General features: G+C 46.4%; 1 protein-coding gene across 11 annotated transcripts in view; it reads right to left on the bottom strand.

Annotated features, from left to right (window-relative positions):
- The window catches only part of LOC115116676 (target of Nesh-SH3-like), a 66,398-nt gene extending 52,200 nt beyond the window's left edge, over positions 1–14,198 (bottom strand). For 10 of the 11 annotated variants that reach the window (XM_065015082.1, XM_065015098.1, XM_065015092.1 and 7 more), the window contains exon 1: positions 4,995–5,465. In XM_065015082.1, coding sequence (XP_064871154.1) covers positions 4,995–5,082 — 88 coding nt within the window. In that variant the 5' untranslated portion in view covers positions 5,083–5,465. Of the gene's footprint in view, positions 1–4,994; positions 5,466–14,173 lie in introns of those variants that run through there. The other variant, XM_065015095.1, reaches the window with a different exon arrangement.
- Between the last annotated feature and the right edge of the window lie 3,433 nt (positions 14,199–17,631).

Here is a 17,631-nt window from a genome sequence, read left to right as displayed (position 1 = left end):
ATTCACAATTTATATAAATGATTTAGACAAAAATGTCCAAAATGCGAAACTTCTTTTTTATGCTGATGATACTGTTATTTACTGTTGTGCCTCGTATCTTACAAAAGCTTTATTTATATTTACAAAGCCATTTTGGGTTACTACCTTTTAATTTGGCCATTTTTATTGTTCAGAAATGTGGTGGGTATTCTCTTCATTCGCTGGACTTTGTCCTGCTAACTGTTCCAAATGTCCGAACTGAATTTGGTAAAAGTGCTTTTATGTACTCTGCACCATCGTCTTGGAACACCTTACAAAATACTTTTAAACGGGAATAACTTGTCCAGATTGGTACTTGAGACTGATTCCCTGACCTGTCAATGTTTTTAATCTCTTGAAAAAGAGATTTTAAATCTCAATGAGCCCTTCCTGGTTAAATAAAGGTTAAATAAAAAAAATATTTAAAAAATGTAGCTCTGCTGGTGTTTGGCTCTCAGGTTTCCATCCTGGGAATGAGAAGGTGAAGAGCTGGGGAAGAATGGTTCCGCATCAGAACAAAAAGAGCGAGGCCTCACCTACAGTATCACATAACTCCAATGGGGGACAGGGGAGGGTGTGGGGCTTGATAAGCTTTAGGGGGCTTTACACCACTGCACCACACCCTTGACCATGGGCCAGCCCAGCCATGCTCCAGGTTCTCAGGGAGGAGAGCTTTACCTCACAGCCCAGCCATGCTCCAGGTTCTCAGGGAGGAGAGCTTTACCTCACAGCCCAGTCATGCTCCAGGTTCTCAGGGAGGAGAGCTTTACCTCACAGCCCAGCCATGCTCCAGGTTCTCAGGGAGGAGAGCTTTACCTCACAGCCCAGCCATGCTCCAGGTTCTCAGGGAGGAGAGCTTTCTGCACTGGTCTGCCTGATCTCATACTATATCTCCCACATCTGATCTCATACTATATCTCCCACATCTGATCTGATCTCATACTATCTGGCTCAACTACAGCTGTTTTCTGCGGTGGCAAAAATATTTTTCTCTTTTCCCAACTCTCCCTTCCTTCGTCTCCCTCCATTGCGCTCCAATCATCCCTCCATCTGTCTAGCTATCTCTCAGCCATCCCCCCCATCTGTCTAGCGCTCTCTAATCAATCCCTCCATCTGTCTAGCTATCTCTCAGCCATCCCCCCATCTGTCTAGCGCTCTCTAATCAATCCCTCCATCTGTCTTGCACTCTCTCATCAATCCCTCCATCTATCCAGCCCTCTCTCCATCTGTCTAGCTATCTCTCAGCCATCCCCCCATCTGTCTAGCACTCTCTAATCATCCCTCCATCTGTCTAGCTATCTCTCAGCCATCCCCCCATCTGTCTAGCGCTCTCCAATCATCCCTCCATCTGTCTAGCTATCTCTCAGCCATCCCCCCATCTGTCTAGCGCTCTCTAATCAATCCCTCCATCTGTCTTGCACTCTCTCATCAATCCCTCCATCTATCCAGCCCTCTCTCCATCTGTCTAGCTATCTCTCAGCCATCCCTCCATCTGTCTAGCACTCTCTCATCAATCCCTCCATCTATCCAGCCCTCTCTCCATCTGTCTAGCTATCTCTCAGCCATCCCCCCATCTGTCTAGCGCTCTCCAATCATCCCTCCATCTGTCTAGCTATCTCTCAGCCATCCCCCCATCTGTCTAGCGCTCTCTAATCAATCCCTCCATCTGTCTTGCACTCTCTCATCAATCCCTCCAGCTATCCAGCCCTCTCTCCATCTGTCTAGCTATCTCTCAGCCATCCCTCCATCTGTCTAGCACTCTCTCATCAATCCCTCCATCTGTCCAGCCCTTTCTCATCCATCCCTCTATCTTTCTAGCTCTCTTATCCATCCCTCCATCCCTCAGGCTGTAAGAGCACATACAACTGAAAAATTAAAGGAGAGTCGCACACTGTAGGAGCTCAGATGCAAGAATTGAATACCATCGTTTCAACAGCCATGCTGTCTTCATCAGTATTTAATACACCTAACATACACAAAGAGATATATAGTGCATCAACAACATGGCACATTGCAAAAAGGACCAAACTGCCACAACACTGACCTGTAACCTGGAAACACTTTCATTTGTAAAGACTGGACACTATTAATAGGAGTTAACCTCTCTTACCCTCGCCTGCCCACCTTGTTTCACGGAAATAGGACAAACTCACATGACTCTTAAAAAATCCAGCACAAGCACAATTTTGGACACGGCCAGTTGTGAATAGTGAACACCTTGGAACACCTTGCTCCCGGTCAACTAAAGACAGTCCATGGATTTTCAACATGATGTACAGTAGGCCTACAGAAGACACAGAGTACTGTATTCTACTGTGTACCTATAGGACAAACTTTATCTCTCAATTGAGTGCATGTGTCTAGGCACACATTTACAGAACCACTAGCTTTTCAGGCAATATGGGACAAGGCAACGGCCACCTGTGGTTGTCACGGTCAAATGCAATAACACATGATACATTAACAACCACATCACATACCATCCAACATACAGTATGATTAAGCAATAAGGCCCAAGGGGGTGTGGTATATAGCCAATATACCACAGGTAAGGGCTATTCTGAAGCACGACGCAACGCGGAGTGCCTGGATACAGCCCTTAGTCGTGGTATATTGGTCATATATCACAAACCCCAGAGGTGCCTTATTGCTATTATAAACTGGTTACCAACGTAATTAGAGCAGTAAAAATAAATGTTTTGTCATACCCATGGTATACGATCTGTTATACCATGGCAGTCAGCCAATCAGCTCAAACCACCCAGTTTATAACAACAATTGCATAGCATTAATCATAGTGTACATAGACCACGACCACAACCACGTAGTGTGAAGTACACAGACTGTTTTGGAGCATGGTCTCAGCGTAAGCATTACAATAACAGTCCTATTCCAGATTTAGATTCAACACTGCAGTAATGGGGCGGCGGGTAGCCTAGTGGTTAGAGCGTTGGGCCAGTAACTGAAAGGTAGCCTAGTGGTTAGAGCGTTGGGCCAGTAACTGAAAGGTTGCCTAGTGGTTAGAGCGTTGGGCCAGTAACTGAAAGGTAGCCTAGTGGTTAGAGCGTTGGGCCAGTAACTGAAAGGTAGCCTAGTGGTTAGAGCGTTGGGCCAGTAACTGAAAGGTTGCCTAGTGATTAGAGCGTTGGGCCAGTAACTGAAAGGTAGCCTAGTGGTTAGAGCGTTGGGCCAGTAACTGAAAGGTAGCCTAGTGGTTAGAGCGTTGGGCCAGTAACTGAAAGGTAGCCTAGTGGTTAGAGCGTTGGGCCAGTAACTGAAAGGTAGCCTAGTGGTTAGAGCGTTGGGCCAGTAACTGAAAGGTTGCCTAGTGGTTAGAGCGTTGGGCCAGTAACTGAAAGGTAGCCTAGTGGTTAGAGCGTTGGGCCAGTAACTGAAAGGTTGCCTAGTGGTTAGAGCGTTGGGCCAGTAACTGAAAGGTTGCCTAGTGGTTAGAGCGTTGGGCCAGTAACTGAAAGGTAGCCTAGTGGTTAGAGCGTTGGGCCAGTAACTGAAAGGTTGCCTAGTGGTTAGAGCGTTGGGCCAGTAACTGAAAGGTTGCCTAGTGGTTAGAGCGTTGGGCCAGTAACTGAAAGGTAGCCTAGGGGTTAGAGCGTTGGGCCAGTAACTGAAAGGTAGCCTAGGGGTTAGAGCGTTGGGCCAGTAACTGAAAGGTAGCCTAATGGTTAGAGCATTGGGCCAGTAACTGAAAGGTAGCCTAGTGGTTAGAGCGTTGGGCCAGTAACTGAAAGGTAGCCTAGTGGTTAGAGCGTTGGGCCAGTAACTGAAAGGTAGCCTAGTGGTTAGAGCGTTGGGCCAGTAACTGAAAGGTAGCCTAGTGGTTAGAGCGTTGGGCCAGTAACTGAAAGGTAGCCTAGTGGTTAGAGCGTTGGGCCAGTAACTGAAAGGTAGCCTAGTGGTTAGAGCGTTGGGCCAGTAACTGAAAGGTAGCCTAGTGGTTAGAGCGTTGGGCCAGTAACTGAAAGGTAGCCTAGTGGTTAGAGCGTTGGGCCAGTAACTGAAAGGTTGCCTAGTGGTTAGAGCGTTGGGCCAGTAACTGAAAGGTAGCCTAGTGGTTAGAGCATTGGGCCAGTAACTGAAAGGTAGCCTAGTGGTTAGAGTGTTTGGCCAGTAACTGAAAGGTTGCCTAGTGGTTAGAGCGTTGGGCCAGTAACTGAAAGGTAGCTTAGTGGTTAGAGCGTTGGGCCAGTAACTGAAAGGTAGCCTAGTGGTTAGAGCGTTGGGCCAGTAACTGAAAGGTAGCCTAGTGGTTAGAGCGTTGGGCCAGTAACTGAAAGGTTGCCTAGTGGTTAGAGAGTTGGGCCAGTAACTGAAAGGTTGCTGGATTGAATCCCCGCGCTGATGAGGTAAAAATCTGTCGTTCTGCCCCTGAACAAGGCAGTTAACCCGCTGTTCTAAGGCTGTCATTGTAAATAATAATTTGTTCTTAACTGACTTGCCTAGTTAAATAAAGGATAGAAAAATGATGTCTAGCAATATTATATGAACCCATAATCACTACAGGATCCATACAAGTTGTAGGTTGATATTTAGCCCTATCTGATGATGATAAAACACCAGTCTCCAGTTTCGTCCAACAATTCTACATGAAACTGAGCGGTCAGCATCATAAAATGTAATGTGATTATAGTATGGGGTGTCCACATTTCATTCACCTGCATGTATACATGCGTTTCATTTCATTTACATCATCTGAGGCTAACTGTGTCGTGATAGGCAAGACAGAATTCCAATAAAAAAAGCATATATTCATGCTATTTGATGTACAGTCAACCCGTCATAAGTAAACATTGGATAACTGCAGGCTGTGCGCTCTATTTCACCAGTTAAAGTCCTGTCATTTCCATTGTTTTGTATCTGCATGCTTCAGTTTAGTGCAAGCCAAGCAATTCAAATACCATTGTATTGGTCAGAAGTCAACTGTAAGGGTTCATCATGGTGATGCAGATGTCACCTACCTCTGCTTCTCCGAGCCGTGGACGAGCTGGCCAGCGCCATCCCAACGATGAAGAGGAGGAAGAGGAGGAAGGTGTGTGAAAGCTGCATGGTTGTAGCTGATACACGTGACTGTGTAGATCTGCTCAGGTGCTCCACTAAAGGATCTCAGTTCAGGACTAAGAGGAGGACTAAGAGGAGGACTAAGAGGAGGACTAAGGTGAGCCACTGGACTACAGTACTGGAGAATTTCAGTGTAAATATCAACCAGCTCCGGACTAGCTCACAGACTGAGCCTGGTATACGACTAGAACAGTTGAACTTGAACAGTAGAACTAGAGCAGTAAAGTCATTCTCCTAGGTCTGTGTGATTCTGAGAACTGTCTCTGGTGGCTGGACTACTTCCCTGAGCTGGTGGGTCTCAGGACTAGTGCAGCACACTGGACAGGCTCTGTCTGGGGCTGAGGGGCTGGTTGCTCTGGGGCTCTATGCTGTGCTCTGGGATCCAGGGAGACCAGCCTGCAGCATATATAGATACAGAGAGAGGGAGGGTGGGAGGGGACACAGGGAGGCAAACACACCCCCTTTCTTTTTTCTCACTCTCCCACAGAGAACAGAGCTCTTTTACTTGCTGTCACACCCACACCCCCCCCCCTCTCTCTCTTTCTCTCTCTCTCTCTCTCTCTCTCTCTCTCTCTCTCTCCCTCCCTCTCTCTCCCTCTCTCTCTCTCTCTCTCTCTCTCTCTCTCTCTCTCTCTCTCATCCCACTTTCATTCTTTCTGTATGTTTTTTTTCTACGATGTCCACAACTCCGCTGTTTTCTATCCATAAAGCTCTTGCAGATTTTTCATTGCACTTATTCTCTATTTCTCCCTTTCCTTTCTTTGTCTCCCTCCTTCTTTTCCTTACTTTCCTATCCCTCACTCTACCACTCTTTTTCCCTCTCTCTTAATTTAGCCCAAAGTTGTAAGGTTATGTAAGAGTCTTCCAAAAACGGAGGTAGGGAGAAAAATGAGAAGAGGGGTGTTCCAGTAGCCAACTACTCAAGAGTCTTCCTCTCTCATCCCTCTCTCATCTCTCTCTCATCCCTCTCTCATCCTCTCTCATTCCTCTCATCTCTCTCATCCCTCTCTCATCTCTCTCTCATCCCTCTCTCATCCCTCTCTCACCCCTCTCTCATTCCTCTCTCATCTCTCTCTCATCCCTCTCTCATCTCTCTCTCATCCCTCTCATCTCTCTCATCCCTCTCTCATCCTCTCTCATCCTCTCTCATTCCTCTCTCATCCCTCTCTCATCTCTCTCTCATTCCTCTCTCAACACTCTCTCATCTCTCTCTCATCGCTCTCTCATCCCTCTCTCACCCCTCTCTCATTCCTCTCTCATTCCTCTCTCATCTCTCTCTCATCCCTCTCTCATCTCTCTCATCCCTCTCTCATCCTCTCTCATCCTCTCTCATTCCTCTCTCATCCCTCTCTCATATCTCTCTCATCCCTCTCTCATTCCTCTCTCATCTCTCTCTCATCCCTCTCTCATCTCTCTCTCATCCCTCTCATCTCTCTCATCCCTCTCTCATCCTCTCTCATCCTCTCTCATTCCTCTCTCATCCCTCTCTCATCTCTCTCTCATTCCTCTCTCAACACTCTCTCCTCTCTCTCATCCCTCTCTCATCCCTCTCTCACCCCTCTCTCATTCCTCTCTCATCTCTCTCTCATCCCTCTCTCATCTCTCTCATCCCTCTCTCATCCTCTCTCATCCTCTCTCATTCCTCTCTCATCCCTCTCTCATCTCTCTCATCCCTCTCTCATCTCTCTCATCTCTCTCATCTCTCTCTCATACCTCTCTCATCCCTCTCTCATTCCTCTCTCATCTCTCTCATCCCTCTCTCATCTCTCTCTCATCCCTCTCATCTCTCTCATCCCTCTCTCATCCTCTCTCATCCTCTCTCATTCCTCTCTCATCCCTCTCATCTCTCTCTCATTCCTCTCTCATCACTCTCTCATCTCTCTCTCATCCCTCTCTCATCCCTCTCTCACCCCTCTCATCTCTCTCTCATCCCTCTCTCATCTCTCTCATCCTCTCTCATTCCTCTCTCATCTCTCTCTCATCCCTCTCTCATATCCCTCATCTCTCTCATCTCTCTCTCATACCTCTCTCATCCCTCTCTCTTTCCTCTCTCATCCTCTCTCATTCCTCTCTCTTTCCTCTCTCATTCCTCTCTCACACAATCTCAACTCAACTCCAAAACGCGCCACCAACACGTGCAACTTTGGTCACAACATGCACGTAACCCGCCTACTATGAGCAAGCCCCCAAACATGGCATTTTGGCAACATGTCACCCACCCATCACAAACACGTGCTGGTATATTAGTGCTGCACCATAAAAGTGCCTTTGAACTGCAGACTCATCCATCAATGTTTATCACCATTGGGTACAGTGAGCGTGTGGTAACGTGCGTGGTAACGTGAGTGTGTGCTTGCATACATACTTGGGCACATGTGCGTGTGTGTGTGTATGCGCATGTGATTGAGTGTGTGCATGTGTGTGTCTGTCTGGGTCCAGACTGCCAGCAGTCAGTCGTCCAGCAAAGTTCTGCCAGAACCAGGCCTCTGGGATGGGGTGTGTTACCAGGAGCTCCGCCCCTCTGGCACTGAGGTTCCATCCCACATGCAATCACACGAGACATGAACTAGGCATGGGCAGAGGGGGCGGGTCTATTCAAACAGGAAGTCCCTAAGCACTGTCATATTCCAGGACACAGGCTTCGTTCTCCAATATCCATATAAAGGTATGTGTTATGGTGCTACAGAGTCAATACTCACATAACGATATTCCACTGGGCACACACTGGTTGAATTAACATTGATTGAAATGATGTTGAACCAATGTGGAATACGCATTGAATTGACATCTGTGCCCAGTGGGACGTGTTATGTTGCAACAGACTGCTTTCCTTTAAATGTTATAATTCAGAGTTTATAAACGAGGAACAACTATATTTTGAACAAAATAGGAAAACACACAATGTCTTTGTTAATTTGCATTAGACATCAAGGACTAAGAACTTAGTCAGATCACAAAATGGCTATAATTAAGGTTGTAAAATTTGTGATTCTTTGTCTCTTTGTCCTGTCCAGTAAGCCAGCCATAGACTGGTGTGTCAGGGTTTATCTGAGGGCTGAGTATTACAGGAAGTGGACATACAGAGGTGCCAGGTCCAGAAGTCGACAGAGAGCATTTCTATGACAATGGGGAACTTTTTACTATCCTGCCCCTGTACCTGGCCAAGCCTCGTCCCCCTGTTCAACCTCTACAACTGCTGTTCCTCCCTCCACCTCCTTCCACCTCCTCCAACCTTTTTCCTCCTCTACCCACCTCCTTACATCTCCCTCCCACCCATCCTCCCCGCATGTAGTCTGTGAGGGTGATCAGTGATGAAGCCACAGGAAGAGACAGAACAGTGAGTGCAGGATGGCCTTGTCTGAGCTCAGCTTACATAACCGTGACTTTGCAGCAAAAGCCATGTCCAAGACTCCAAGACTCAGAAGAAACTCCCTCTGTACAGCACAATACCACCTCTGTCCCTCTGTACTGGGCAAAGGATGGGTGGCCAGAGAGAGAGAGGGAGGAGGGAGAGAAAGAACGAGGGAGGGAGGATAATAAAGGGAGGGATAGAGAAATGGAGAGAGAGAGTGGAAGAAGAGAGAAAGAACGAGGGAGGGAGGATAATAAAGGGATGGATAGAGAAATGGAGAGAGAGAGTGGAAGAAGAGAGAAAGAACGAGGGAGGGAGGATAATAAAGGGATGGATAGAGAAATGGAGAGAGAGAGAGTGGAAGAAGAGAGAAAGAACGAGAGAGGGAGGATAATAAAGGGAGGGATAGAGAAATGGAGAGAGAGAGTGGAAGAAGAGAGAAAGAACGAGGGAGGGAGGGTAAAACAGAGAGGGGATGGACTAAAGCTGTGCCAACAAAATGTCCAAAGTAATCTAAAATGCTGTGAAACCTCTGAAGTGAGACAGGTGCCTTTGATTTAAACCTGAGACACAGAGTTTTCATCCAATCTAGTCAATGTTCCACATACTCCGGGGAAGACAAGATAACTGTTCCCATAGCATCTGTCAGTTATGTTCTTAAGATATTTCCTTTGTTAACTGTCTCCAGGCCTTATCCATGCTATCCAGCTAACCTGTAGTGGAATATTGCCTGGTTTATTTCAAGATAGTCATATACCTGTCAGACAATGTCCGGAGCTGTTCGTGACCCTGACCTCTGACACCCCACCTCTGACGTCAGATTCCTTTGAGGTCAGAAACACCTGTCTACAAGTATGTGCTTCTCCTACGTGTCTGTGTGCCTGGTGCCAGTGTGTGTATGTCTGACAGAAGGATACTGATGTACTGTACAGTCAATCCTATGGTGATCTACACTGAACAAAAATATAAATGCAACATGAACAATTCATTTGTTATATGAAACAACAGTTCATTGTCCCATGTTTCATGAGCTGAAATAAAAGATCACAGAAATGTTCCATATGCACAGAAAGCTTATTTCTCTCAAAATGTATTTCTCTTTTGTGCACTAATATGTTTACATCCCTGTTAGTGAGCATTTCTCCTTTGCCAAGATAATCCATCCACCGGACAGGTGTGGCATATCAAGAGCTGATTGAACAGCATGATCATTACACAGGTGCACCTTGTGCTGGGGACAATAAAATGCGACTCTAAAATGTGCCGTTTTGTCACACAACACAATGTCACAGACGTCTCAAGTTTTGAGGGAGCATGCAATTGGCATGCTGACTGAAGGAATGTCTACCAGAGCTGTTGCCAGGTAATTTTATGTTAATTTCTCTACCATAAGCCGTCTCCAATGTTGTTTTAGAGAATATGGCAGTATGTCCAACAGGCCTCATAACCACAGACCACGTGTAACCACGCCAGACCAGACTTCCACATCCGGCTTCTTCACCTGTGGGATCGTCTGAGGAGGGGGAGGGGTTGCTGAGGAGGGGGAGGGGTTGCTGAGGAGTGTTCATGTCTTTAATAAAGCTCTTTTGTGGGATAAACTGATTCTTATTGCTTGGGCCCTGGGCTTGGCTCCCCAGTGGGTAGGCCTATGTCCTCCTAGACCCACCCATGGCTGCACCCCTGCCCAGTCATGTGAAATCCATAGATTAGGGCCTAATTAATTTATTTCTATTGATTGATTTCCTTATGTGAACTGTAACTCAGCAACATCTTTGAAATTGTTGCCTGTTTCATTTATATTTTTGTTCAGTGTAGTTAGTTAAATAGTTAACCAAATAGCTACCTGGACTATCTGCATTGACCCTTTTCACATGAAGTATTTTGACTCATCAAATATGCTACTGCTACTGTTTATTATCTATCCTGTTGCCTAGTTACTTTAGCCCTACCTTATATATCTATATCTACCTCAATTACCTCGTACTCCTGCACATCAACTCGGTACTGGTACCCGTATATATAGCCAAGTTATCGTTACTCGTTGAGTATTTATTCCTTGTCTTGTTATTTTTCTATTATGTCTCTGCATTGTTGGGAAGGGCCATATAAGTAAGCATTTTACTGTTAGTCTACACCTGTTGTTTACCAAGCATGTGACAAATACAATATGATTTGACGAAAGCACACGAACACACACAAGATGCGTGTGTGTGCACACGCTTGTGCTTGTGCGAGTGTGTTCGTCTCCTTCAGGCTATTCTGCCTCTCTCATCCATTCACAGATTTATAGACTCATCCTCTGTGACTGTGGAGGAGAATCACCAGTTGAGTGGAAAAATGTTCCCCAAGCGACCCAACCGACCTTAATTAACCAAAACAAGACAGGCCTCTCCTTACAACTCACAATATTTTATCAAAATGTTAGAAATGTATGGTCATGTTTTTAAAAATCTTTTTCCTTTGTTTTATATCAGTGTGTTTGCCATTATCTATAAGGAGGTGGAAAATGTTTACTGCTGCCTCGGCACACACACACACACACACACACACACACACACACACAATGGCGGACAGTATTTGGCATCTTACCAGAGTCACTTGGGTTTGTAAGTTTCCCAACTTGGACCAGGTTGTGATTATGTAGAATGGAAAAAGACAATTATTTCGATATTTTCCGTCTTCTTTCCCAAAGCCTTTTTAATCTGCTGATACCTGGTATTGAATGGCTTATTGGGTCCCAATTTTCCATTTCAGTTTCACATTTTGTCCTCCACACTTTTCTAGAATTCTCCACCTCCAAATTCCAGAATTCTCCACCTCCAAATTCCAGAATTCTCCACCTCCAAATTCCAGGTTCTCCACCGTCAAATTCCACACAGCAATCTATGCCAATTTGGGAATACATAGTAGCCTACAGTATGATTATCGATGATTCTATAGAAACTATTGATAAATGTGTGCTCTTTCACCACAAATCCTGCATTTTCACATCCTCTGTGAAGTCATTGTTTGAACGCTCAAGTAGCACGTTTCATGCCTTCACTCTAAAGCAGTTTGTTACAGAGTAAAAGTTCAATTATACTGCATATTCTAAACATTTTCAGCATCTCTCTCTTGCTTCCTCATTGTACAATGGTTGGGCAAACCATATGACCTCTGAACCTTTAACATTGGTCTTTAACATCTATCTATTGGTTGAGCTGTATCATGTGACTGGCGGGTAGAATTCCTTTCTGCATCCCTTGATTCTCTATGTCCCCTATCCTCCAGGCCGGCTCGGTCCTCCCCTCCTGCTCCGTGGCTCGACGACTCATTGCGAGCTCACAGAACAGGGCTCCGGGCAGCCGAGCGGAAATGGAGGAAAACTCGCCTCCCTGCGGACCTGGCATCCTTTCACTCCCTCCTCTCTACATTTTCCTCTTCTGTCTCTGCTGCTAAAGCCACTTTCTACCACTCTAAAGTCCAAGCATCTGCCTCTAACCCTAGGAAGCTCTTTGCCACCTTCTCCTCCCTCCTGAATCCTCCTCCCCCTCCTCCCTCTCTGCAGATGACTTCGTCAACCATTTTGAAAAGAAGGTCGACGACATCCGATCCTCGTTTGCTAAGTCAAACGACACCGCTGGTTCTGCTCACACTGCCCTACCCTGTGCTCTGACCTCTTTCTCCCTCTCTCTCCAGATGAAATCTCGCGTCTTGTGACGGCCGGCCGCCCAACAACCTGCCCGCTTGACCCTATTCCCTCCTCTCTTCTCCAGACCATTTCCGGAGACCTTCTCCCTTACCTCACCTCGCTCATCAACTCATCCCTGACCGCTGGCTACGTCCCTTCCGTCTTCAAGAGAGCGAGAGTTGCACCCCTTCTGAAAAAACCTACACTCGATCCCTCTGATGTCAACAACTACAGACCAGTATCCCTTCTTTCTTTTCTCTCCAAAACTCTTGAACGTGCCGTCCTTGGCCAGCTCTCCCGTTATCTCTCTCAGAATGACCTTCTTGATCCAAATCAGTCAGGTTTCAAGACTAGTCATTCAACTGAGACTGCTCTTCTCTGTATCACGGAGGCCCTCCGCACTGCTAAAGCTAACTCTCTCTCCTCTGCTCTCATCCTTCTAGACCTATCGGCTGCCTTCGATACTGTGAACCATCAGATCCTCCTCTCCACCCTCTCCGAGTTGGGCATCTCCGGCGCGGCCCACGCTTGGATTGCGTCCTACCTGACAGGTCGCTCCTACCAGGTGGCGTGGCGAGAATCTGTCTCCTCACCACGCGCTCTCACCACTGGCGTCCCCAGGGCTCTGTTCTAGGCCCTCTCCTATTCTCGCTATACACCAAGTCACTTGGCTCTGTCATAACCTCACATGGTCTCTCCTATCATTGCTATGCAGACGACACACAATTAATCTTCTCCTTTCCCCTTCTGATGACCAGGTGGCGAATCGCATCTCTGCATGTCTGGCAGACATATCAGTGTGGATGACGGATCACCACCTCAAGCTGAACCTCGGCAAGACGGAGCTGCTCTTCCTCCCGGGGAAGGACTGCCCGTTCCATGATCTCGCCATCACGGTTGACAACTCCATTGTGTCCTCCTCCCAGAGCGCTAAGAACCTTGGCGTGATCCTGGACAACACCCTGTCGTTCTCAACTAACATCAAGGCGGTGGCCCGTTCTTGTAGGTTCATGCTCTACAACATCCGCAGAGTACGACCCTGCCTCACACAGGAAGCAGCGCAGGTCCTAATCCAGGCACTTGTCATCTCCCGTCTGGATTACTGCAACTCGCTGTTGGCTGGGCTCCCTGCCTGTGCCATTAAACCCCTACAACTCATCCAGAACGCCGCAGCCCGTCTGGTGTTCAACCTTCCCAAGTTCTCTCACGTCACCCCGCTCCTCCGCTCTCTCCACTGGCTTCCAGTTGAAGCTCGCATCCGCTACAAGACCATGGTGCTTGCCTACGGAGCTGTGAGGGGAACGGCACCTCAGTACCTCCAGGCTCTGATCAGGCCCTACACCCAAACAAGGGCACTGCGTTCATCCACCTCTGGCCTGCTCGCCTCCCTACCACTGAGGAAGTACAGTTCCGCGCAGCCCAGTCAAAACTGTTCGCTGCTCTGGCCCCCCAATGGTGGAACAAACTCCCTCACGACGCCAGGACAGCGGAGTCAATCACCACCTTCCGGAGACACCTGAAACCCCACCTCTTTCAGGAATACCTAGGATAGGATAAAGTAATCCTCCCCCTTAAAAGATTTAGATGCACTATTGTAAAGTGGCTGTTCCACTGGATGTCTTAAGGTGAACGCACCAATTTGTAAGTCGCTCTGGATAAGAGCGTCTGCTAAATGACTTAAATGTAAATGTAAATGTAGAATCTCAGGTAGAATCTCGTGCAGGTTTTCCTGCCAGAATGGACATTGTCACGTTCTGACCTTTATTTCCTTTGTTTTGTCATTATTTAGTATGGTCAGGGCGTGAGTTGGGGTGGACAGTCTGTTTGTTTTTCTATGATTTCTATGTTTCGGCCTGGTATGGTTCTCAATCAGAGGCAGGTGTCATTAGTTGTCTCTGATTGAGAATCATACTTAGGTAGGTGGGTGTTTGTTTCCGTGTCTGTGTTTTTCACCACACGGTACTGTTTTGGGTTTTGTTCGTTCCACATTTATTGTTTTTGTATTTCAGTCGTGTTCATGTGTAGTATTTCTTATTAAAAGAACCATGGACACTTACCACGTCGCATATTGGTCCTCCGATCCTTCTCGCCTCTCCTCTTCGGAAGAAGAGGAGGAAATCCCTTACAGACATGAGGAACTCTGACGGCTCAGGACAGCACAGGAAAATTTGATTTATGAAATGTTCCCACAAATGTTTATGAAGCTCCTCAGAGTTTCACCACACACATACATACACATGCATGCACACGTACATGCACATGTCTGAGCATAGACACACACCCATTCTTAAAAATATATATATTTAACCTTTATTTTTACCAGGTAGGCCAGTTGAGTTCCAAGTTCTTATTTACAACTGCGACCTGGCCAAGATAAAGCAAAGCGGTGCGACAAAATCAACAACACAGAGTTACACATGGGATAAACAAACATACAGTCAATAACACAATAGAAAATCTGTATACAGTGTGTGCAAATGAAGGAAGGAGGTAAGGCAATAAATAGGCCACAATGGCAAAGTAATTACAATTTAGCAATTGACGTTGGAGTGAGAGATGTGCAGGAGAGGATGTGCAAGTATAAATACTGGTGTGCAAAAGAACAGAAAAAAACAATATGGGGATGAGGTTGGTAGTTGGTTGGATGGAAGGGCTATTTACAGATGGGCTGTGTACAGCTGCAGCAATCGGTAAGCTGCTCTGACAGCCGATGCTTGAAGTTAGTGAGGGAGATATAAGACTCCAACTTCAGTGATTTTTGCAATTCGTTCCAGTCATTGGCAGCAGAGAACTGGAAGGAAAGGCATCCAAAGGAGGTGTTGGCTTTGGGGATGACCACTGAGATATAACTGCTGGGGCACGTGCTATGGGTGGGTGTTGCTATGGTGACCAGTGAGCTGAGTTAAGGCGGAGCTTAACCTAGCAAAGACTTATAGATGACCTGGATCCAGTGAGTTTGGCGACGAATATGAAGCGAGGGCCAGCCAACGAGAGCATACAGGTCGCAGTGGTGGGTAGTATATGGGGCTTTGGTGACAAAACGGATTGCACTGTGATAGACTACATCCAATTTGCTGAGTAGAGTGTTGGAGGCTATTTTGACATCGCTGAAATCAAGGATCAGCAGGATAGTCAGTTTTACGAGGGTATGTTTGGCAGCGTGAGTGAAGGAGGCTTTGTTGCGAAATAGGAAGCCGATTCTATATTTCATTTTGGATTGGAGATGCTTAATGTGAGTCTGGAAGGAGAGTTTACAGTCTAACCAGACTATTTATAGTTGTCCACATATTCTAGGTCAGAACTGTCCAGAGTAGTGATGCTGGACGGGTGGGTAGGTGTGGGCAGCGATCTGTTGAAGAGCATGCACTTAGTTTTACTAGCGTTTAAGAGCAGTTGGAGGCCACGGAAGGAGTGTTGTATGGCTTTGAAGCTTGTTTGGAGGTTTGATAAAACAGTGTCCAAAGAAGGGCCAGAAGTATACAGAATGGTGTCGTCTGCATAGAGGTGGATCAAAGAATCACCAGCAGCGAGAGCGACATCATTGATGTACACAGAGAAAAGAGTCGGCCCGAGAATCGAACCCTGTGTCACCCCCATAGAGAATGCCAGACGTCTGGACAACAGGCCCTCCAATTTGACACACTGAACTCTATCTGAGAAGTAGTTAGTGAACCAGGCGAGGCTGTCATCAGAGAAAACCAAGGCTGTTGAGTCTTCCGATAAGAATACAGTGATTGAGAGTCGAAAGTATTGGCCAGGTCGATGAAGACGGCTGCACAGTACTGTTTTTTATTGATGGTGGTTATGATATCGTTCAGGACCTTGAGCGTGGCTGAGGTGCACCCTTGACCAGCTCGGAAAACAGATTGCATAGCGTTGAAGGTACGGTGGGATTGGAGATGGTCGAGATGGCAGTCCAGACCATGAACAATGGTCATCTTAACAAGGCCATAAACAGTAGTAACCTGTCTTTTTCTCTCTCTGTTGCAGGTAACTGGGTCAGTCATTTCCTGTGTATTATTCTTCAGTCCTAAGCGTGACTAATGCACCTAAAAACCAGAAACACACCTCCTCACTCACAGACACCGATGATCCACATCTGGTGAGATGTTTGACTTACATCGCTAAATTTGCATCACTGTGTTACGGTAAAACGTGTGAGTGAAACACTGGGGTCCTTTCACAGAAAAATATTGTTTGTTAAGTGATCTGTTGTGACATTAAGTGGAGGAACGCCATACCACAACGAGTTCAAATACACTGATGACGTATGATACTGTACTGCAACCTAACTCTGCGCAAACATACGTCATTATGAGCATGTCAGCACTCCGAGTGACAAACAACCAAAACAAGTTGGAGGCCAAACATTTCACTCAGGCAATCAGCAGATCTTTTCTGGATGGTTGTGTGGGGAAAACCGTACTATAGTCAGTGCTGCTGGGATTGTGAGGCAGAAGCACTGGATTTGGGAGAGGGAGAGAAGCCCAATGTGTTTCTAATTGTGTGAGTGTGTGGGTGGGTGGGTGGATGGGTGCGTGCGTGCTCCCCGCTGAAAGCCTCCAGCCTCTCAGTGATATATAACCTCATTACATGTCCACCGTTAACACATGACAGGAGGGAAGATTCAGACAAGTCTAGATCAGACACATACACACAAAAGACATGGTTAAATATACGCACACACACATTCATACACACAAGACATGCTTAAATATACACACACACACATTCATACACACAAGACATGATTAAGCACACACACACACACACTATACATGCTAAAGCACATGCAGTTGGACAAGCACATACACATAAACCTGTGTACACAGACATGCACACAATCACACACACATATGAATGGCAGAGAGTATGGAGAGTCCACACAATGGCAGAACAGTACAAGCTCATCAAGTAGGAACAGAAATCACACCACCATCACAAATCACAAGAGTACAATATCCTGCACGATTACATCAGAGAAACATATTCATGTCTACTGACAACAAGACACGTTAGTCAATCAGAGGAAGGCCTCGATGATAGCTAAAGCAGCTACAACAATACTTTACGTAACACGTTTATGGGCAAAGCCAAATAAGACACACACCATACTAGAGCCATATACAGAATCCACAGTATCCGTAGTACGGACAATCACTCACCTCTAGGTATCAAAGCATTGTTTTAGAGGTGAGCTCTCTGAGTTCTCCCATGTTTAAGTGTGGTTGAACACGGATGTTGTTGTTCGTTGTAGCTGGCGGTGATTGGACAGTAGCACAGAACATGACGCAGAACACAGCACGTCAACATGAAGGGAAACCTGTTCAAAGAGAGAGCAATACCAGCCAATGGTCCTAGTTGATCTGTAGTTTAGACACAAAAGAAGCACATTAGATGTGCCGGACAGAAGTCTGTTGATGGCTGTAATTTCATTGCTGGGTAATCACTGGTCTCTACACATGCTATTTATGTTGTGTTGAAGATCCCAGTTGATGGTAGGTGTGATAATGAT

Source organism: Oncorhynchus nerka, linkage group LG3, assembly GCF_034236695.1.
Source record: "Oncorhynchus nerka isolate Pitt River linkage group LG3, Oner_Uvic_2.0, whole genome shotgun sequence".
NCBI lineage: Eukaryota > Metazoa > Chordata > Actinopteri > Salmoniformes > Salmonidae > Oncorhynchus > Oncorhynchus nerka.
Note: the sequence above shows the minus strand (reverse complement) of the source record. Positions and strands in the feature narration are given on the sequence as shown.